At 29.2% G+C, this 25291-nt stretch overlaps 1 protein-coding gene across 1 annotated transcript in view; it reads right to left on the bottom strand.

Annotated features, from left to right (window-relative positions):
* LOC136968409 (ubiquitin carboxyl-terminal hydrolase 8-like) overlaps positions 1 to 25291 on the bottom strand; it is an 89272-nt gene that overhangs the window by 48814 nt on the left and 15167 nt on the right. The window contains exons 4-11 of the mRNA XM_067262425.1: positions 24451 to 24533; positions 24094 to 24230; positions 18524 to 18689; positions 18211 to 18373; positions 10777 to 10924; positions 4284 to 4855; positions 3301 to 3401; positions 1403 to 1548 (exon numbers count right to left, since the gene is read on the bottom strand). Of these exons, the coding sequence (XP_067118526.1) occupies positions 1403 to 1548; positions 3301 to 3401; positions 4284 to 4855; positions 10777 to 10924; positions 18211 to 18373; positions 18524 to 18689; positions 24094 to 24230; positions 24451 to 24533 (1516 nt within the window). The remainder of the gene's footprint in view (positions 1 to 1402; positions 1549 to 3300; positions 3402 to 4283; positions 4856 to 10776; positions 10925 to 18210; positions 18374 to 18523; positions 18690 to 24093; positions 24231 to 24450; positions 24534 to 25291) is intronic.

Raw genomic sequence — 25291 nt, 5'->3', positions numbered from 1 at the left:
AATCATTCTTCTTCGATTCCATCAGAGTATTTAAAAGTTTTTTCTATCGAAAGCAACACTAGTGACAACCATATTTCCTCTGACTGGGTGTTCCTTGAGCATGTATGAATTCGCTTCATGGTTGAAAAACTAACCTCAACTGGTAGATGGTACCGTAAACATTAATGATATTAAATCATATAATTCTTTTAGTATATCTTTGTTTGGATCGTCATTAATTATAATATGTTTTATGTCTAAGAGTGGTTTGCCAATATAGTCTGGACACAAATGTAAATATTGCAATTCATTATGTAATTTAGATAAATCAAAACATTCTTCATAAAATTTACTTAATTTATAGAATTAAAACTAGCTTCAGAAAATTGTTTTTCATATTATTTAAAATTATTAACATCTAAAAGTCATAAAAAATTCTGAAGATTTTATGACTGAAAATTTATCAATATAATTATAAATAAAAGAAACGTACATAAAAATAACATTGAATATTCTTTAATTTTTAAACCTTAAAACAATGCAGTTAGTCAAATAGCTCCATACCAGTGGCTAATGGATAGAATCGTTGGAAGCATTATATGATATTTTGGTATGTAGCATCCACCAGCTAAACCAGAGATTGGTGCTCTGTAAAGTACATGCACAAATGCATATAATTTGGCTGCTTATGCAATTCAAATATTTTTGCCATGGAAACTGTCCCATATTTGACAATACAGCGCTTTCATTGGGAATATGCATAAACCAATTTATATTCAAACAAACAATAGCAATCTTATCATTGTTTTTCACATGTATAGAAATTTGTAATAAAATACATAATGCAATTATAATAAAATATTAATTTTAAGTAATTCAAAGTATGTACATTAAATTATGAAAATAATCGCACAATATGTATTTATATTTTAAAAAATACAAGGGAAGCAGTGCTTCCACAGCTTCCATAGATGGCACACCATTGTTGTTATGATACTGAAAACAGAAAGCATGAACATCCTCCTTATTGACCATTATGAATACTGTAATTAGGATTTGTATGCAATAATTAAGGAATCATACACATTATCACACTGTTCCTAATATCACTGAGCAATAGGATAAGTTATTTCAGACATTCATGGGAATTAGTTTGCCAATGGAAATAACATGCTTTCAAGACATATGGAAATGGCTGTTCTTTTAAATGGCAAGCAATTAGATGAAAAGAATGTGGCTCATACATGAGTATAGGACAATATATAATACAGTTTATATGAAACTGCCATTATTAAAAACCCAATCCTTTTAATATATATATATATATATATATTGGAAAACTTTAGAATATAGCTAGTAGTATGGCAGCAATAAAGATTTTTTTTTAATTTAAATATATAATTAGTGATAAACAATCTATTACCTGTATTATTTGTATAATCTTCTGAAGTAGTAATAGATTCATTTAAGTTGTTATTTATTTGTTTATTAAGTGGAGTTAATTCTGAAATTTGCTCTATATTATCTTTCTGCTTTCTTCTTTCTTTCTTTTTCCTTTCTTCTCTTAATCTAAATATCACATAAAATATTTATTAAAATTCAATAAATATATTTTATAAAGAATAAAATGCATTAGAATTTTTTTCCAATAAATTTATAAAATGTATTTTATCATTTATCATTAAAATATAATTATGCAGCACATCACAATTATGTTAATGAAATAAATTGTTATTAAACCATATTATTATTTATGTTATCAAAAACAAGTAAAATGCACTGATTGCCAAACTTTAATAAATCACTACTCCCTTATTCAACCAAACAACTGATAATGATTTGATATTATTCTTTTCTATTCAGAAATAAATTTTAAAAAGAAAGTAAAAACACAGTGAATGATATCAATGGTTTTTTATTTTTGCAGAAACTTTCAACAAACTTATGTTCATCATCTTCAGGCAAACAAAATTTAAAAATAGAACACATTCTAATGCAAATGGAACAATTAGTTCCTAAAAATGTAAAATCTAAAAATAAAATCTCTCTAGAGTATTAACAAGTAATATTATACACTTTATATCTGAGTTCAAGTAATTTTCCAAGGCAAACAAACCAAATAACAATAAATACTGAATCTTCATTTTAACTTTTTCCAAAAATTTGATTTTCAATAGTTCCAAATGCATTTCACCCTTTTTAACTGGCCTCATCAATGGGTACATTCATTTGCCAACTGTTGTTCTTTTATTCTGAACTATATCGTCCCAGCATGCATCTACAGTAATACAGTAGAGTCGTTTATTCAAACACCGGTTATCTGAACGCTTTCCAGTCAGACTGTGTCATGCTGAATCGAACATTTTTGATACTAGATTTACTTCTAAAGTATAATTTTTATGTTTTTATATTTTTAAATATATTTATTTTGTTAGTACAAAATAAAGAAATAACTTTTAACGATACAATAGCCTCGATTATTATTATAAAAATTTTCGTTAGGCTTAAAATTGACGAAAATTCAGCATGAAGTGACATGCAACGCTAATATTTCACATAAATAATAAGAAGTTTTAATGTTATTGTAAAAGTTATCAAAGTCAAAAACAATTGCTAGGTTAAAGTTGCTTCAACTTGAGTTTCAAATGTTTGTGTCAGCAATGTTCACACTTTATTCTCTGAGCAATTATTACCCTTTCTATACTTGAAATTCAATAATATAATTTATACTTAGCTAATGAACTTCCTTATATTTTAAAGAGTATGAATTTTGGTAGTCCACATCAGATTGAAGCTGTATTATATAATATTGAAAAAATTCCCAATTTCCTACATTTTCGCAAATACGTTTCAAATCCATTGCTAGTATTTTGCATAATTCAACAGTTTAACTGTACAATTTGTAAAAAGCTTTAAAATTTATAAATTAAATACTATAAAATTTTGTTATAATTTTCTTCAAACTAGTAATTTTTAATCATCAGTTTAAATTTTAAAAAAGAATTAAAATACATTATTATTGTATATTATTATGATATATGATAATGTTAAACATCATAAATTAACTCCTTATAATAAGGACTAAAATTCAACATAAAAAGAGTTTACAACTTAAGAAGTCAACTAGAACTCTAGCAATAAATATGTTCAAGACGATTTCAGCATAAAATCACTTAAATTTTTTTTTGAACATTTTGAATGATATGAATGATGAAGTTAAGAATACTTCAAAAATATTTATCACTGTTGGTCAAGCTGACTTATTAACAATAAGCTGTTTTATTTTGATTTTTACTTAATAAAGTATTATGTTTAATATACCTTTCAACATCTTCCATCAGTTTTTTCTTTTCAGCTTCCATATGCTGTAATTTTTGTAAATCTTTAACTTCTTTCCCTTCTTCTTTTAATTTTTCTAATTCCTAATTTTCAATCATTTTTTTATTAACAATATTATATTTTAAACATATCAAAATAAAATTACAATAATTAAATATAAGTAATTTCTTAAATTATTGCAAAGAAACTCTCATCTGTTTATAATAGCAGATCTACTAATTGACTAGAAAAGGATAATTGACTTTGTTACTATATTATTAAGATAAGAAATAAATGAAAAAGCAAACTCTTCTTTTAATCACACTTCAATCATGTAATAACCATTGATATAGCCATTCTTTTAACAATGAAAAACTTACAGACTGACTATGTGTATTATGAGAAAACAGTAAAGATCAAGATTTTCCAAAGATAAAACTTTTCAAATTCATTAATTGAAATTTTGGTTCAGTTGATTGGTTAAAATGAAAAACATTGAAACTATGTAACACTTCAGCCATTAACATGCTGTATCATTAAACTTTAATTAACATCTTCACAATTAATAATTTTTCAATTTAACCTTGTTTCTTGTAAACTGTAATAGTAACAATAATCAATAATTTCTTAGTATTAATTTCTTTTAAATTTATTATTGTTTATATCTTTAAATTATTAATGTTAGAGGCTACTCATCTGCCTTAATAAGTAAAAGTTTTACATATTAAAGCAAACAAGTAGCCACTAAGAAAAGGTCAACTCTGCCATGGAACTGTTAATTTCATCATGTGTGTGCAAAAGAGCAAAGTTAGAAGACACTTATGTATTGTCTATATTAAGAATTTTTCTTAAATTTTGTAAGTTAAACTTATTTGTCCTAGCCAATTTTTATTAATTGTCTATATGTTTAATAATATTTAAGTTATAATTTATTAAAATTTATATAATATTGAAACAATAATCTGAAATATAATTTATTGAAATACCTGTTTAATTTGAATATTTTCTTTTTTCAATTCTTGATGTTTCAAATCTTTTGCTTTAGCTTCAAATTCAAGTTCTTTTATTTTAGCCAACAATTCTTCCTCTTGTTTTTGAATTTCTAATTTCATACTAGCTTCTGCTTCATACAATTTTTTGAATCTTAATAATTCATATTGCTTTTCTTTATCTAAACATTCTTTTTCAATTTTGATATTTTCCTCTAAAATTGCTTCTTCCTTCAAAATGGAGTATGGTATAACAGTATTTTGAGTTTTATCAAGTGGTGGTGTTTCAGGTAATTTATTTGATATTAATGGCCGTGACGGTTTCAATGTTCTATTCACAACAGGTTTTTCAACCGAATCAGCAAGTATACTATTATTATGTATTTTATCCAGATTTCCATCTAAAATTTCTGCATTACGTTTTGAAGCATCAATTAGAAATGTAGAGTACGGGTTAACAGTTTTATCATTTATAGTTTTATTTGATTTTTCTAATCCATCATTTGATATTGGAAGAGTTGAGGGCATTTCAATAAATCCTTCATCCAAATTAGGATAATCAATTTCAACTGTTAAAAAAAATTATTTTAAAACCATAGAAACATTGTAATATATTAATAACTGCATTATGTAATCTTCAAAATACACTATACTTAGCCCATTGTTGTTTAAATAAATATAGAAAGATAAGTTTGACTTTAGAGAAAAGATTAAAAAAAAGTTTCCAATTCAATATCAATATCATTTTAAAAAAGTGAAATTAATCCTTTGCATAATATAAATAAAATTCTGCTTTAATTAAATTTTAGTATTTACAATGATATTAGATGCTTTCTTCACAGTTATCAAGTGTTGAACTTGTGACTGTAACTGAACAGAAAGTACAGTAAATTCTTAAATATGAATTATTTGACATGTTTCTATTTATACATTAATATAATTTTATTTATTTTCTTAAATTATATTATTTTATCATCTTATTTTATCTTTCTATCAGAAAACTGAAAAATATCGTTGACAAAAATAATTAGATATGAAAATAAGGCTATCTAGGATACAAATATTTTTTTTTTACTTTTAAAACTATTATAGTAATAAATACATTTTTTTTTGTTAATAATGGTATATTCAAATACATGGAAAGTAAAAAATGTACCTAAATATAAATTATGAAAATATCTAAAATAAAATAAAAACTTAAAGATGTCCAATATCATTGATCTAATTGATGTTTTATAATTTATCAAAAATTTCATTTTAAACAAAAATAATATAACAATGTTTTTGATCATTTGTACTTCTGAAGATTTCATTGTTAGTATTATCGTAAAATCATTCATCTAGACCAGGGATGTCAACCCGTGTTAAAAATATTAAGTTGGCTGGAGTGCAACCCGCGGGCCACACTCCAGCCAACTTAATATTTTTATGTGACCCACTGCACCCCAAATTTTTTAGGAACATTTTCATTTAATTTGGTAAAGAATATTGTAGAAATTATTCTCGTTTCACTGGATACACTTTGATGTCATAATGATGTAATTGGTGTTAGAAAACTGTATTACCTCACATGCATAACACACTGTTGTAAACAATTCTTTTCGTGTTTGAAAAACATCAAAACTGCTGAAAGAAATAGGTTGAGTGATTCCCATTTAACTACAATAAAAACAGATATTGACAATATTATAAAAGAAAGGCAATGTCAAAAACTCACATTAAGTTTATTTTTATTTTGTGACAGTATAATTTTTTTTTACTTTCAATAATATATATAATTACATAAAATACTGTATTTGTTATTAAAAGTTGATTTCACATTTTGAACTTTTTAAAAGCATATATTTATATAAAGTACCTTTGTGGCCCAGTGAATATACATGAATTTCTAATTTGGCCCATTAGGAAAACAGGTTGGACAACGCTGATCTAGGCAAAATTACCAGGAGAGAGAATTAATCTAACTTTTTAGATTCAACTGGAGCAAAGTATCACGTGTAAACTATATCTCATTCATGATACTAAAAAATTACTTTAATGTAATGAAACAAAATTAAGATTACTTGAATCTGATGAAAAGAAATTTGAAAATTTACCATTATTAAATTAAATTCAATTAATCAAGTATATAGCAGATTAATCATTTTAAAAAGAATGCAATTGATGAAATTGAACAATAATAATTCTTCTACATTTATTGAAATATATCTATCTACAAATAACTCTGCAAATGAATGAAAATTAATGTTCATTATAAATCTTAATCAAAAATTTTGTTAACATATCCACCATAAGTATCAATTCAACAAATGTGAAAATAATTTGTAAAATTATAACACTAAACATATAAAAATATTATATAATAATATAATATTTTATATATATTTAAATATATTTTATAAATATATATATATAATATAACATTTATTTATATTATTATTATTAATTTATAAATTTAATAAGTTTATAAAATTCTACTAATAATAACAAAATCATAATAATGATAATTTGTTTCATAAATGTAGATAATTAAAGTTCAATGAAAGTTTAATTATAGAAACTGTACAATACCTTTACACTCAATAATTTTAATAATTCAAAAATTGCAATTTTTCAAATTAATCAATTATTGAAATAAATTTCCTTAGAAAATGGCCTTAACATTTTATTATTTAACAAATTAAATGTTTAATAGTTATAAAAACTATCTGAAATTATTTTGTATGGAAAGTGCCATATCAATTAACTAATCATCTTCACAACTAGAGATAATTATATAAAACAATATTTATGAAATTATGCATACAGTTAAATTAATCGTAAGACAAAAAAACACCTTGATGCTGAGAACGTTTAAATTTAATCATAAACAAACGTTTTCGGCCCATTCCATGGGCCATCGTCAGGCTAACTACATTCGAATACTATTTCAAACAACCAATTTCAAATTGAAATAAACTACAAAAGAACTCACGCGCTATGCTAGACTACGTAAACTAAAACTAATATAAACAACATAGAAAATAATAAAATAAAATATGCCAATGTTACATGTATACATTGTAAAAATCTATAGTCTATAGTTCTCTAGGCAATCCTTTTGCCCTATCTAATGTATTCCTGTGACTTTTTTAATTAAAAACTTCCAAGCTGACGGTAAAATCGCCGCATCCTTGTAATTTAAGCATTTTTTGGTTAAGCTGGACTTATAAATTTCACATTTTTCGGTTGTAGCTGCAAGTGTCGGCGAATGTATCGGTGTTAAGATCCTGGCCTCTTCCCATTTAACCACGAACCCCTCAGTCTGCGCCATTTTTGCTAACGTTGTTGTGCATTTACCTTTCACCACGTCATATCTGTGTTCCTTAATCCTTTTACTTAGGCTTCTCGTCGTGACCCCGATGTATTCTTTATCAATCCTTAATTGGTCGTTGCTGTACGGTATCGAGTACACCCCTGGTTGCTCACTCGGTTTAATTCCATCTTTGCTGTTCCTTAGTAGCTTATATATCGAGGGAGCTCTTTTGTACACAATAGTGCTGTTCATGCGGCCCGCAATACCCTCCATGACCGAGGATAGACATTTATTATACGTGAATTTCGTGATACCGTTTGTCAGATCCCGTTTTTTCTTGCTTACTTTAGGATTCTTGTAAGCGGCAATCAAACGTTCAACCGTTCTTGGACCAAATCCCAACACCTTAGCCACTTGCCTGATTCTATCCAGCTCTCGCATCGTATCGATTATGTTAGAGCAATACTGAAACGCTCTTCTAATTAAAGTAGTAAAGGAATTGCAAGAGTTGGCCTTAATGGATAACGAGGTTGGGTCAGTAATGGACTTTGAGAGCATGTATCCATCGATCAAACCATCCTCATGTTTTGATGCACTAATGGAAGTGTTATATAGCTTACATCCAACGGCTGTAGAATACCGTAAGGACCTTGAGATGATGGCAAATCTGGTATGTGTGCAATCGTTTTTCGTTTGAGGGTAAAATCTATAAACAGTTAAAAGGTGTCCCGATGGGCAGCCCAATGTCTGGTTTGCTGTGCGAGTTAGTTGCAAGAAAAATGGAGCGCATCACACTTATCAACTTCAAGGAGGACATAATCATGTATAAAAGGTACGTGGACGATGTGCTGGTTATATAAAGGAACCATGCAAGAATACAACAATTCTTAAGTGCCATGAATTCCAACGATCATGGCCTAAAGCTGAGCTTGGAGCAAGTTAGTAGCGACGAATTACATTTTTTGGACATTAGTATTGCATTTAAGAACGGGTCAATAGACACGAAGGTGTATATCAAACCTACACACGACCCGCTGTATATACCGTCAACATCGAATGATCCTATTACTTATAAGCTCTCAGCGTTTAGAGCTTTAATTAGAAGAGCGTTTCAGTATTGCTCTAACATAATCGATACGATGCGAGAGCTGGATAGAATCAGGCAAGTGGCTAAGGTGTTGGGATTTGGTCCAAGAACGGTTGAACGTTTGATTGCCGCTTACAAGAATCCTAAAGTAAGCAAGAAAAAAACGGGATCTGACAAACGGTATCACGAAATTCACGTATAATAAACGTCTATCCTCGGTCATGGAGGGTATTGCGGGCCGCATGAACAGCACTATTGTGTACAAAAGAGCTCCCTCGATATATAAGCTACTAAGGAACAGCAAAGATGGAATTAAACCGAGTGAGCAACCAGGGGTGTACTCGATACCGTACAGCAACGACCAATTAAGGATTGATAAAGAATACATCGGGGTCACGACGAGAAGCCTAAGTAAAAGGATTAAGGAACACAGATATGACGTGGTGAAAGGTAAATGCACAACAACGTTAGCAAAAATGGCGCAGACTGAGGGGTTCGTGGTTAAATGGGAAGAGGCCAGGATCTTAACACCGATACATTCGCCGACACTTGCAGCTACAACCGAAAAATGTGAAATTTATAAGTCCAGCTTAACCAAAAAATGCTTAAATTACAAGGATGCGGCGATTTTACCGTCAGCTTGGAAGTTTCTAATTAAAAAAGTCACAGGAATACATTAGATAGGGCAAAAGGATTGCCTAGAGAACTATAGACTATAGATTTTTACGATGTATACATGTAACATTGGCATATTTTATTTTATTATTTTCTATGTTGTTTATATTAGTTTTAGTTTACGTAGTCTAGCATAGCGCGTGAGTTCTTTTGTAGTTTATTTCAATTTGAAATTGGTTGTTTGAAATAGTATTCGAATGTAGTTAGCCTGACGATGGCCCATGGAATGGGCCGAAAACGTTTGTTTATGATTAAATTTAAACGTTCTCAGCATCAAGGTGTTTTTTTGTTTTACGGTTTAATAGAGTCTGAGTGAAGTTAGGGAAGTTAAATTAATATTGAACAAAATAGTTTTATTAAATTTTATGAATATAAAAAGATTTCAATGCTGATGTCAAAAATAAAAAACAGTTTTCAGTAATGTTGGCTTGCAGTAATTACCAGCTAAAAGTTAATCTAAATATATAAAATTACTTGTCCTGACTGACTGACTGAGTGGTTGATTCATCATCGCCCAGAGTAAACCACTGAACCTAAAGAGGTGAAATTTGGTACACAGTTAGGGTATGTCCTGAAAACGCACACCAAGAAGGGATTTTTAGAAATTTCCCCGCAGGGTGAGGGAGAGGATTAAGGCTTAACCTGAAGAATGGCTTCTACTATATTAATTTAGATGCAATTTTTTGTTTTCAAATACATTTAGTCTTTATTGAGTTTTGTATTCTTTGAGTACTTAGGTGTATTAAATTGATTACATTTAAGACATTGTTATAAATATTTTTGATTTTAAATTCAAATTTGTTATTACATATTGGTTTGATTATAGAACGATTATAAACATTCCAAAAAATTGATCAATTTGAAAATGTTTATTTGAAGCAGTAAAAAGATTCTCAGCAATAAGGGTATGTGTTATATAATGTGTTGTGCAATAAGTGAGGTATGTGCAATAAGGGGTTTGTGTACTATGGTTGTTGAAGGTTGACAGTAATAACTTAATTTCCAAACAAACATTTATTTACCAAATCATCTAAATCATTTGTCCAAGCAACGCTGGGCTCATTTACTAGTTGAATATATGAAAACTTATTTTCACCATTAGTATTTTAATTATTTGCTTTTATTTTTTAAAATAAAACAATACACACTAAAAATAGTATTAAATTATATTAGTTTTTGTGAAATTGCATTAATCATTGTTACATGAACATTAAATCTACAGAGTAATTTTTGTTTTAGCAAAATACTTTTTAATAGCATATAATAATAAATAGTATTAATGACATTGCATTAAAAAAAATCACAATCAAAAAATATAAAAACTCTATTGAGAATTATTAATTAAAACAATTATTTATAAAATCATGCCAAATGTATTCATAACTATTAATTTTATTGGATAAATGATATAAACACATTATTATTTAAATTACCTTTAGATTCAGGAATTGGAAATGAACTTAAAGAACCAAGCTTTACAATATTTGGATTTGTTGTATACATAGGATAATGAAGTAGCCAATCTTCATAACCACCTTCCAAAATTAAAGGGCAGCTTTTTAAAATTACATTGTTATCCCACTGTAAAGAAAAACTACTCATGTATAATCTTAAATTACAAAATAAAAGCTTATAATGTAACTTATCCTATTAAGTTTAATCCACCTGATTAATTTATTACCTATTGCAATTCCTATAACTATTACTAATTTTATCTACTATCAGATATGCCCAGTGTTGCCCTGGCATAAAAATAACAACAAACCATTTATATTTAACTTAGCTTAACATTATGTTGTTTATCTTGAAGTGTTAAATAAATTATAATAAGAAAAAGAAAATGTAACAAAACAGAATAAAAAAGACAAAAATCTACTTATTGAGAAGGAAAAAAAAAATCAAACTTATTTAAGTTCATAAAACGAAAATAAAACCAAATCAAATGATCAATCAGGTTTCAAGACAAATGGACCACTCTGAGAAACCTCAAAGTATAAGCTTTATGCTTGCTAAGAATGTAATACTTGGAGAATACAAATGGCACAATCTCATTAGTCAGGTAGATAGGGTTTGATGTTTTCCAACAGAAAATAGTTGTTGATTTCTGACTGCATGAGAAGATAATTCAAAACATCCAAATTTTATCTAATATTAACTCTATCATACAACTCAGCAGAATATGAGATGGCAGTCAGCCAACCAATCAAATTTCATGAAAAATGGACCAAATATTTAAAGTCAACACTTGTATAGTAAAATAAAATATTTTCAACAACATTTTTGCATATTATAAAATTTCAAAATAAAAGTTTTTAAATTCCTATGTAAAATTACATTAAAAATTATATTTTTTAACACATTTTTTCTTAAGAATTAAAAAATAGATAAATTCATCATAAAATTTAAAAAATTTTACTAGTAATTACCATCACCACAAAATGTTAAGTTATAATAATTTTAACAATTAATATACTTAAATTAATTTGTATTAAAATAAATTTTTAAATTTAATGTTCTTCCCAATAAAGGCAATTACATGCAAAAATGTATAATGTATAAATTAAATGGGTTTTTATCTTTTTATCCCTATATTTATATTTATTAAAGGTTTTAACAGTTGCAATCTTAAAGTCTTTTTTTTTAGCATTGATATAATTAAAATTTTAACTTTATGAAAAAAGTTTATTATTAATATAAAAAAAACCAAACTAATTCTATTTTGTTCAAAATATTAGATGATACAGTAATAATACGAAAAGTTATAACATAACTAAATTCTATTGTATAAAACATTACATTACTTATTTAGTTTACACTATTCACAATCTTTCATCTTATGTACCCCTTTAATAACAATGAACACATTTAATTGTGTTGTATAAAGTTTGAAACAGATATATAGTAGAATTTGCTTATTTTATTCATTTTGAGACTTAGTTATATTAATGATGATAACTGACTGATTACATTAAGTGAAGTAAGTAAATAATATTACAGTTAGCTAAAATTCTAGTGTTTTTGTCTCTAACATAACATGCTAAAACAATTTTAAAATAACTTAAAACATTTATTAATAATAATAAATAAACAAATAAATTATTATTATTATTGTGTTAGGTTATGTCAGATATACTCGGTTAACACCGGTGGTTGTGTACTATGCCAGACCAAAGTTAAGGCATAGTAACCAAAACAAAAATTCAAGAAGCATATCAGTGTGTGTTTCTGTATTCAGGAATTTCCTCAAAATATGACATGTATTCAATATAGTGGCCTTCTGTAGTGTGATGTATGTATTTCTATTCAATTATGATGTGTCCAGGCCTATATGTAGTGTGTGCGGTATGACAACTGTAGAGGAGAGAACGACAGGTACAATAAGCACCCTATCCATCCTTCACAGATGCCTTATTTCCTGGGCAAGTTCTGTGTACTTGCTGACTTTTTCAGTGCATGTGTTTTGTACATTGTGAGTGTTTGGAATGGATATGTCTATAATGTATGTGATTTTATTGTTTGTCAATGAGTGTAATGTCTGGTCTGTTACAGTAAATTGTTTTATTATTATTATTAACAATATTATAATATTACTATTACAGTTAACTTATATTTTTTGGGTCTTGCTATTTCTGATAATATTAATCAATTGAAGAGAATACCCGTGCTTATAATAAGCAGAGTTTACTACATAATAATTTAGGGATTCTTAAAATGGTATCATTAAAAGAAATTTTAAACAAATAATACAGGGTGTTTCACAATGTTTTCATGATTTTAAAGTTGAATAACTCACAAACTAATCACTAAAAAAAGTTGAAAATTTTACACAAGATACAAAATTTACTCAATTTTACTTATGAAATACTATATCAGACAAATGACGACCATTTGCGGCTACACAAGATTCAAGGTGTTTCTCCCAGCTTTTTAACACATTTTTCGTAACTGCTGGAGGAATTCTTGAAATTTCATCTCAAATTTGATCTAAATACTGGCGGGGTTAAATCAGGCAAGTGAAAGTCTGGCGGGATTAAATCAGGCAAGCGAGGTGGCCATTTGAAACGAGTGTGTTTGGAAATTATGTGGTTGCCAAAAGCTTCACAGAGAACTTCAAAGTTCTTTTTGGCTGTGTGGCATGTCACACTGTCTTGTTGGTACCAAGTTGACTGGAAACATCTACGACAGCAAAGGGTAGGGATTAGGAACGTATTCAACATCTCTGTATACCAAGTAGTGTTTACAGTTCCTTCAAAAAAATATGAGACAACAATGCCCCACAATGCCCATACAGTTATTCACTTGTCATGTAACAGCTTCTTTTTGATGGCCTTGGGATTATCATGTGTAGAAGCCCAGTAGCGATAATTTTTTTTATTCACTGCGCCAGTTAAATCGAAGTGTGCCTCGTCAGTCACCAAAATTTTAATCGGGATCAATTTCTTTATTCTCGATTTGATCAAGAATAAAGAAATTGATCCTGATAAAATTTTAATTTTATCAAGCATCTCCTCAGCAATCTTTTTCTTTTTGGATAATCTCCGGGATCTAATTTTTGTGTCACAGCTAATTTGTAAGGATGATAATGCAGATCATACCGTAATATACGACGAGTGGATGCCAGCAAAATTTTCAGCACTTGGCCACGTTTTCTTAAAGAACAATAAGGGTTTTTCTGTAAACTGCTATGCACATGTTCAATGTTCTCAGGCGTTTGTACGGTCTTCCTACAGCCGGTTGACTTTCGATTTGATGCACTGGCAGTTTCACAGAAGTTTCTTACCCAATTCAATATTGTTCCATGAGCAGGAATTGGATATTGCAGCTGAATTTTAAAATGTTTACGAAATTCACGTTGCACGTGCACAACAGATTCGCTGACGCAATAATAGCACTCTACTGTGAACGCACGATGTTGCTTCAACCTGTACGCCATGATACTATGTAGTAACCTACATGACATGAAAGTTGACAGTCCGCTACTAATAGAGGGTGCCACCATCACTGTATCTCAGTTTTAATGTGAGTTATTCAACTTTGAAGTTGTCAAAACATTGTGAAACACCCAGTATAAATTTTAGACTCAGTTTAAATAATTCTTTTAAATAATACAAAATAAAAAATTAAACATATGAGTAAATAATATTAATATGAATGTATTATAAAATTTGAATAATTTAAAGATTTTTTTCCTATCAATTATTTTCATAAGAATCTGTAATTATGAATCTAAATTCAAATTTTTCAGTTTAGAACTAATAAACTCTCAATTATATTTTCTTTTGCAAAATATATTTCAATTATTTTCAATGAAAAATTTATATATCTTATTAATGAAAACGAATTTTGCTTATATAACTAAAATGAGGTCATAAAATCTTTCCCCTATTACAAACATTCATTGTTAAAACTACACAAGGTAGAAACATTTGGTTTGTGGCAAAATTTAGGCTGATTCTTAGAATTTTCTTTCTTTTTTACTGTAATGAAGAACACAGTAAGCAGTCAGGTAGCACAGCATTCACAGTATCAAAATGGTATCTTTTCAGGAGAATGCTCAATGTGTTTTCTATGAAACCACAGAATAAGAGTATCAATTATAAATAACCAATTATAGTTCAACAAAATTTCAGAATATAGATGAGCAGAAAAGAACAGAGTGAATATAGAATAAAGATCAAAGAGTAATTAGGGAGCACTCTTATGCACCTTCATTGTTGCTTACATAGCCTCCTCCTGTCATGGAAGGATATAAGCTCCTATAGTATATTATTGTCCCTTCTTCCATTTTTAAACTCCTTAAGCTCACTATTTGTTCAATCCTTTAATCAATTCTTCACTATTCATTCACAACATCCCAAGATTTTATATTTTATAACTGTTTTGTATTAATTTTTGTAAAAATTTTTCCACTAGGACAGTAGACATCCATCTTCTTTCAGACATAAGCCTAATTGATCATCTCACTTTACATGTTTTACCCAACCCAAATAGCCTCAGTGCCAAATAGAACAAGATCCTACAAAGTGTTAAAGAAAAACTAGAGTTTCAAGTACTAAAAAGATTAACCAAGTTGCATAACCTTATGTAAAACTTAACTTCCAACATGGATAAAATAAATAAAAAAACACTTTGTAACTCCAGCAATATGTTTTAATACAATAAAAATGTTTTTGACCTCAATTAATAGATCTTCCTCAGTTAGAACACAACTTATTACATTGCAATTTAGATAACCTTTTTAGTACTTGAAACTCTAGTTTTTCTTTAACACTTTTTGTAGGATCTTGTTCTAACATCTCACATGCTCCTCCAATCCTTTTTCATAATGATTCCTTTTTAACACCACCAGTATCATCATTCTTGGTCACACTACTAGGTCATTCCTCATAATATCACTTCTGCATCTACAATTTTTGTCTGTCCACTCCAAACCCCATCCTATCCTTCACATTCTTTCTATTGTTTCCTATGTTTGCATCAGATGTGCTTCCTTGATACAGACTTACTTCAATATAGAACAATGTTCTTCAATTCACTATCACCACCAACATCTGTATAACTCATTCTCTATTCTCTTATCTACTCTATAATCTCTATTCAGATAAAGTAACTGCTTCTTTAAAATAGCCAGTTTTTGTTTTCTTATATATCCCATATTCCAATTTAATCTAAATCCTATTACAATCATACATCATGTCAATCCTCCTTTCAACTTCTTCCATAAACATTGAAGTATTATTGCCAACTTCAGTTCTACTTCATTCTCAACAGTTATCATCATCCTACATGGTGGTTCATTTTTATCAATTCACTGGAATAATTTGAAAAATACACATCCTGTAAAAAACTTCATTAAACTAAACAGGTTAAACTTAAAGAAGGCCACAAGATGACACTATCACTTTCATCATAGATATCACTACAATCTGTGAAAATCAGGTCAACTTTATTTTCTTAAAATGAGAACCTCATTTTCATTCCTACTATTTTCCAACATTTTTTTTCTGAAAAATAAACTCATTTTCCTGAATGATTGACTCATCAGAAGTTAATGCCCATTTAAAGTTTTACATGGCCAACACTCTGTGTACACATATCTGCAGATCTCTGTAAAATTCATTGAAAAATAGAAAATGCTAAATAAAAATCATTCTATCTATCTATTACTAAAGGCTTTGCCTTGTCACTGAAACCATGCTCTCTGTCCACTGCAATCCTTTTTAATTCATAATAATCTCAGAACCCCATAGAATAGCAACCTATTTCAGATACTTTTTCCTTGGTCTTCCTCTTCATTTCTTACTGAGAATTTTGCCTTTGATGATAGCTTTTAATGAATTATTATGCCTAATACTGTAATATGACTTATAAGTAAAACACAAAAACCATTAAAAAACTATTATTATTTGAGGAAGCATTCTTTCTCCTCAAATAATGAACTAATACAACACTTGTGCCACAATGTGTTAAAGCCATCAAGCTTATGATGAAGAGGAGACATTGATCTTGGGTGATTTTCAAAATCTGTACGCATCTTAAATTTTCTCAATACATTTTTCATGTTAATTAAACTTTTAGCAGAGTGCTTCATCAACATGAATCTTGTTTCCTCTCACATTTTCCCCATTGCAAATGATAATAAAAAGAAATCTCCATTTTCCTGAATTCTTAAGTCAATTCTCTGTTGAAATGTCTCACAATTTTTAGTATCACATTCCATAAGATGTTTGTACAAGCTGTTTGAAATTCAGGGTTGTGGAATTGATAGATCAAGCTACTCAGAGAATTTTTGAAAGTCCAACTCTGATTCTTGCCTGAATAATTTAATGCACTGTAAACTTTGATTATATTAATCCAGAATGGCATTCATCCTACCAAGTGAATCATCAGGCATTCCTGTTGAAACTGCAAGTGTTTACCCTTTTTCACAGAGTTTTTCATTATCATCAATATCATCTTCAACCATACACAAGCAATGTTTTCCATCTGTGGTTATAGTATTAAAAACCTTAGATCTAACTTGATTGTTCTTAAACATTTTGTATTGGTCTTTTAATAATAAAAATTTATAATTAGCTAACACAAAATGTATTCAAATATACATTTCTGAAAAGAAAATCAGCAGTAATTAGTGACGTAAAGTAAAATCTTGAAGTAGGAGAATCATCATAAAATAAGATCTTACATTATAGGAGATTTCTATAATGCAAGATAGGAGGTTAATGCTCCTATTAGGAGGTTAATATAAAGTACACAATAAAAAACAAGAATCAGAGTCAGTTCATTTTTACCTAGTCAAACTCTTCTAACAACAAGTTTGATTCTATCTCTGATTCTGCAACTCCAACTCAGGTTATACAGTGTTTGTTAAGTTTCCTGATGACATCTTCTCAAGTTGTTGGTTCGTGTTCATAGACAGCATTCTTTAAATATCCTCACAAATAATAGTCAGATAAACTCAAGTTCAATCATTGCAAAAGCTATGATGTGCTGGCATACATCATTTTTCTTCCTTTCTTCCAACGAACTTCACAGATATCCACAGATCCACAGATATGCACCTGCACACTGTGGCAGCTGTATAAAAGTTCAAATGCTCAAAGCTTCTAATAAGTACATCTTTTAGAAAAAATGTTTCAGATAATTCTGAAAATGTTAAATTAAAAATTCTCTGACTTCTTATTTCTCAAGTCATGGATAAACCTTATTTTTATTGGTAAAATTGAAACAGATAAATCTTATGAATGTAAGTCTTTATAAAAAACAATTAGTAATGTTATAGCTTTAATGGTTTTGATGGTTATTTATAAATATTTTGTTGTTTGGATATAATAATACTATAAAACACAAAAAACTTTTAAGCTTACCTTGTAAATTGCTTCACGTAATGTATACAGAGGATGATGAATATCAATATTTTTGGCACTACTATTTATATCTAATATTATAACAAAATCGACAACACCACGCTTATTCCACAAAGGAATGGAATTTTCTGGTATTTCTTTTTCAATTGCTTTTGCAGTTATTCTAAAGAAGTTGATTTTATTACTTTATAAATATAATACATTAGATTAAAAAAATGTAACAAAAGTCTTAGTTTAAATTTTGTGTAAATCTTGTTTTCTTATTGAGATAATTTCTGTTGTTATTTTTTTTTATGAACTAAAAATAACATACCCAGGTTTCAGAATCTCTTTTGGTATATTAAGAGAAGAATCATATTTGATATGAGAATTTTCATATTCTGTTGAAGAACGAACATCTAAAATTAATAGAGGAATACCAGATTTTTCCATAAAATCAAACAATTCCAAACTGGAAACTGAATCACTTATTTCTTTATCTGTAAATAATAATGATGAAAATTATTCACAACTTACTTTATTACAATATGATATATTTTAAAAAATTTGTTTTATTACTTTATTTTAAAAATGCAATATAATGATATTTTATGTTATACACACAGTATGTCAAAAATGTCCCCCCTTGCAATGCTGAGTGAAAACTCCTGAATAACTTTTGCACAAATCAACTAATTTATATAAGAAAAGCAAAAAACTATAGATAATCACAAGATTAAAATAAGTTTTCTAATCGCTATAAATTTAGAAAGGATTAATATAAAAGCCAACTAATTGCAAATTATATTGGATTATATTACTACTACTTTGGCCCATTTAATAATTGTAGCTAAAATATTAATTTAATTATAATTCTTAAATTTAGTAAGAGAGATGACACACAATGCCTGCCTCTAATGCCAAATTACTTAACAATGCTACAGAACTCCATTGTTACTATAAATAGGAATTCTCAGATGAATATAGTTCTCTGGTCTGAATAGCAATTAAGTAACAATGACTCTGACCATACAGAGTTGAAATTTTGTTCCAACACTTTTTTTGGAAAGCTCTATAATGCATCGATTGTTTAAAATATCACTTTTGAATTTCTCTAGACAGCTTAAGCTAGCTAGATGAGCTTTCTGGTGGTGGTACCAATGTAGTATTGTTTTGAACCTATCTGTGAATGTTGAGTAGAACCGTATAAACTCCAGAGCTTTCAAAATGTGAATATTTATCTGTCATTACAGAGGATTTTGCATAAGGATAACTGTGGTGAAATTATAAGGATAAGATCATATTTTTTGAAAATACAAACAATAAATTATAAAATAGGTCCTACATAAGGAATGAAAGGACAAATACTATTTCTTTTTTAGTGTGTAAGAAGTCATTCTGACCCATTTTATTTTGTTTGAGGGATTTTTAGTTAGTTTTCTTATTTTTGGGGCATTTTATTTCATTAAGGATAGACTAATTCACCTCACCTAGACCAAATTCTAAATCAAAACTCACCTCACTATGATAACTGCCAACAGAAAACCAACTACGTCATCAAACCCATGAATGACATCTTGGGGAGACTACTAATAGAGTTAAAAGAATGATCTCCCAAATTATTGCCAAAAATTAAATAGAAAAAAAATATATATACATACATAAAAGAATAAGGTAAGGGAGATGACATGAAATGGAGAAAAGATTACTAGAATTAAATGAATGTTAGAGTTAAGTATATAAATATGGTTGAGTGGGCATACCAGCATAATGACATCACAACAGCACTATAAGAATAGAGAGGAACAACAATCAAACAAGGTGAAGCTAAGGATCGAGTATGGTTAAGGAAACAGACTTTCAAGTACGTTGACAGAGTAGAAGTTATTGGTGATGATTAGGCAAATTAATTTGTAAGATACTTTGTAAATTTTTGTATATAGCCTCATTTCATATTTTTTGTCAATTCTTTGTATAACTATCTCTGGAGATAGTTAAAAGATAGTTCTAAACTAAATTGTTAAGTTCCCAAGTGTCAAGAAAGTTTCATATATTTGTTTAGATTTGATAAAGCATCCTTTTTTTTTTTTACATTTTCAAATTTCCTAACTTATTTCATATTGTATATAATTGGTCATAAAATAATAGAATTGTTTTTTCTCTTTACATATAGTAGTTATTTCAGGTGGTTTCTACATTAATGGATTATATTTTGATCAAACCAATTCATTTCTTTTTGCTTGTTCAAAGTTCAGGCCTGGCATTAACCAACCCTCATCGAGGTAACTCATATTAGGTACTTTCCAAGCTTTCGAAAAAAAAAAGACATTGCAAGTGTACAGGTGGAAGGAGAAAAGCAATCTTTGGATCAATAAATTTATGTAGTTAAATCTGGCTTGCAAATAACCTGTCCTGCTTACCACCATAGCAATGAGTTGTAGTTCTTTTTATATTAAAAGTTGGAAGAATGGGCCTAAGTAAGTTCTGCAAATAAGGGTAGATACAGTAAAGTTTACCAAGGAAAGTGAAGAGGATTGCAAAATTGTTTCCTAAATTACATTAACAGAACTTTTACAGGATATCCTACTCCATTTTTTAATAAATTCAACTTAACCCCTAGTACTATTCCTATGTTTTTTCAACTACCTTGTTACATAAACTTCCTCCAAACATCACACTCTATAAAAATAAATTGATGACATACTCATTATATGAAAGAAAAAATCACATTTGAAGGTGTTTGCACAATGCATGAATAATAATCCATATGAGCTCATGCTATAAGAGAACCAAACAAGTGACAGAGAGGTATATTTCCTTGATCCACTCATTCCTTTGGAAAGTGGTAATATCAAAACCACTGTATACTACAAGCTGAAATTTGAGCAAATTTATCTTATAGCAGACTCACATGACCCATACTATTATCAAACTGCAGCATTCATGGTGCTCATCAAAAGAGAATATACTCACTGCACCCACAAAGTGGACACACAACTCAAGCTAGACCATCTTAAGAACATAGCAACCAATTATGGTATTCTAAGAAACTCACTGAGAACAATAATAATGAGCTTTTGGCTATGTGCCCAATCAGGAGGCGGCACTGACTGTCGAGGCTGCTATGTGCCCAATACATAGTGATACAACACGACCCAGCGGAAACAAGAGGAAAGACCTGACAGTGCAATATAATCACATTTTATCTCCTATAGCCAGTCTCAAGGGCTATAGCATTGCTTACATATGAACTTTGATAGTTTTCATTTATTTAGCAATGCAAAAGACTTAATAAATATAAATAGAGAAATAGTTATATGTCATTCCCCTCAGGGATGAATGATCCAGCAGAGATGGCATTGATACATTGGCTCCACTAAATGATCATTATTCAAATATGTTAAGAAGCATAAATACAATATTCAACAAAGGAAAACGACTAGTGCCCTCTTTATCTATGCATTGGAAGCCAGGATTATCTCATTTCTTCAACAAGTTTCCATGTTAAAAACATCATTGCATGGGGAACATATTAGAGAGATAAAAGCCCTTGAAATTTTCAAGGCAAACAAAGAAGGGCAATCTCTAAAGCATGGCAAGCATTCTTTGACAATACATTGTAAACCACTTGTCCATATATTTTGTAGAATTCAATTTAAATTGTGTTCAATCTGAAATCAAATTTTCCTGTTTGAAAATTCATTGAACATTCCATTATATTCTAATTATCCTGAGGAAGACTTTCAGAACAGATTAAAAATGTTAGAAAGGTGATAATTTTGATGCCTGCTGAGATAATCTTGAGGTTGGCAAAAATTATATATTTAGTATTATGTTTGTCCAATTTCGACTGAAGAATTCTTACTAAATCTTTTATACAAACATATTTCTTCTCATTTTTACTTTCCATAACAGAGGGAAAGTATGGCAATCTGTGGAAAAATGACCCCCTAGAAGATTTTTACATTTTTGGACTCGGGACCTCGAAACCCTGAAATGTAAAAGAAATGCAGAAATCTTTGGGAGTAATTTCCTTATGTATGGATGTTGTGTGTGTGTGTGGGTGGGGATGGCACAATTTTGTTCATCCTCTTTCAAGCTTAATAATTCCTGTTTTTTTTTTTTTTTTTTTTTGAAAATTTCTGAAATTCTGCAGGGAGGTTTGTTTATTAGAGGAATTGATGCTATTAAATCTTGGTGGTTAAAGGTTGAGGGGGTGGGGAGATAATGGAGGTCGTGTGTATCTCCAGTACGGTTGGACTTAATGATGATTTTACTCCCATTTACAATTTTTTATAAAACCCATCCCTACCCTCAAAATTAAGCTTTTTGTCATTTTATAATAATTAAAAATATAAAAAATTTTTAAAATAAAATATCATAACAGATGGCATCACATATGCAGTTTTAAATGTTGCCATTAAAGTTGAGCAACTTCTTGCTGGTTTATTAAAATACATTTTCGTTATAATCATAGAACACTTAGTCATCTTTTGCAACATATCAGTGTGCCACAGCACACCATTTGAGTACACTATGGTATTATTGAGATAAAAAAAACATTTCTGGTAGTTATCTTCTGATTCTGCTAGTAGATTTTACTAACAGAATATGATGGGTAAGTGCAGTTTTTATTCAGTATTCATAGTTATTCTCAGTGAAGATATACTAAGCTGCTCAAGTTGACTACAGCGTCAGTAAAGATCCTTATGAATATCCAACTTGAGTTGATTCTTTGACTTGAGAAGTTGGTTCATAGAAAAGCACACCTCCACACTCAAATTATATACTATTTACAGTTTATTTACAAATCCAGAATGTAGATTACACAAGTTAGAAATATAATATATACAGAAGGATGACACGTGGTACATTAAACAACAGGTTGTCCTCTTCCTGGATTACTAAATCCTGGAGAGGCCTAGTCACCTGGAGTTGGCTCAACTGTGTGACCCATTCTTGTCTCTACACTACTGTCCCAGAGGATTCTCTAAGAGGAGAGACACTCTCTCTAAGCTCTGCGGGTTGTCCAAGTGTTAGAGGCTCTCACGTCCAGTTTCTTGCCCTGCTCTCCTCCTCTCTCCGTCATCCCGTTATTTAAAGACTTATTTGGCAGAAACTTCCGACCAATCACAATCCTTCCTTTCATCTGAAGCTTTCCAGGACATCGATGGTCCTCTGCAGAGTCAAGCTCACAATCACGTCCACTTTTGTTTACATTTTCTTGTGTTTTTTTTCCCTCTAATAGTTTAACATATGGCAAACGGTCTTTCACCCGACCACCTGTGAGGCCAATAAACAGAGCGACGAGCCCTTTGTTCTCCCTCCTGTTTACAAATAAACAACGCAGATGGGAGTAATTTACAAGGTCATGTGACTTTTGACCTTACTCTGTTAAGAGACAACCTTTACATTCTCTTAATATTATTTTTCTTCCATTCTCTCATGTTTTCTCCATAGCTAAGTTAAATATAATTGGAAATAATATACTGCCTTGTTCAGGCTTCTGTTAGTTTTGATATATTTTATATAAAAATTTATATAATTTTATTTATATACTAATTTTTGTGTGTTTCTATGAGAACATTGTATATTGCTTTCCTTCATGCTACAGATAACTCAAATTATTCAAGATCCAAGATTAATTTCTTTCCATCAATTCTGTTGTAAGTTTTTTATAGTCTATTAAAATTATTTCTAAAAAGTTTTTTCTAATTTTAACAAAGTTCAAATGTTTGTAAATTTATTCTTTCTTTATGTATATTGTTAATTTAAGAAAATACAAAAACAATGTTTCTGAAATTCTTATATTCCAGTACCTATTCTTAATTTATTTTGATAGTTAACTAATACTTTGTATTTGAATTAATTTTAAAAAAATGAATATTTTAATACTGAACCTACCTGTTATTGTATCATTTTTTATAGATTTCTGTTCATTAATCAAAGCTTTATCATCTTTTTTATGATCATCTGTTATTTTTAATGTTTCTACAGTTTTTTCATTTGAAAGTGATTTGGAAGTCATTAAATTGTCATACCTATAAAGACAAATTTATGGAAAACTAATTTATTTAAATGATTACATTTATATATATAATAATTAAAGCAAAAAGTAAATAATAAATAAATAAAAACTAATATAAATTTTGATTAAATAATATAACCTGTATGTAATAAAAATTTATAATTAAAAAAAATAAGATTTATTACTAAGCATAAAAAGCTGTTTCTTTAAATGTTAGAAAAAGAAAATCTTACCTATGAATTAAATTGTTTTGTAGTTTTTCAGCTCTGCCTATAGCTAATGCTCCATTTTTTTGTAATACATCAAAGATGTTTTTCTGAAATAAAAATTTGTTACAAACTTAAAAAAAATCTGAATACCATTCAATACTTTTTCCCACAGAACATAATATATATATATATATATACAGGGTGGGCCAACAAAAACGAAACGGCAGAGTGTTCGTGTTCGTCCAAGTAAATCGCTCGGACAGGTCGATTTTATTCTCGAGGGGACATCTTTTGCAATAAAGTTTTTGCGATTCTGAATACAACAGACAATACAAAATAAATGAGTTTTTAAAATTTTTTGTTAACTAAACAAACATTTTTTTCAAAAAAAATGTTTGTTTAGTTAATATTCAGATTCGCAAAAACTTTATTGCATAAGATGTCCCCTCGAGAATAAAATCGACCTGTCCGAGCAATTTGCTTGGGAGAACACGAACACTCTGCCGTTTCGTTTTCCTTGGCCCACCCTGTATATATAGAATGTAATATTGAAAAAACTCAGTATTTTCCAATAATCTCATAAAGATAAGTTATTAATTGAATAATAATACAAGTAAAACAGCAAGGCTGTATTTGGGACAAGACTATGTCTCAGAGACTCACTACTAAGCAGGATCACTTTGACACTCATGGCGGGTCTCATTCTCATTCTCCAATCATCTTTGGTATCGCTGGTTTTGAGCGCGATCATTCAAACTTCGCTAGCCACAGCCACGAGGTCATCCACAATGCATTTTCAGTGAAATTAACTTATCCAATGTTGAAATTTCTCTCCATTGCATGACGCCCCAGGTTGAATTTTTGT

The sequence above is a fragment of the Centruroides vittatus genome, unplaced genomic scaffold (genome assembly GCF_030686945.1).
Source record: "Centruroides vittatus isolate TY-2023 unplaced genomic scaffold, ASM3068694v2 contig_1476, whole genome shotgun sequence".
NCBI classification, from domain to species: domain Eukaryota; kingdom Metazoa; phylum Arthropoda; class Arachnida; order Scorpiones; family Buthidae; genus Centruroides; species Centruroides vittatus.
Note: the sequence above shows the minus strand (reverse complement) of the source record. Positions and strands in the feature narration are given on the sequence as shown.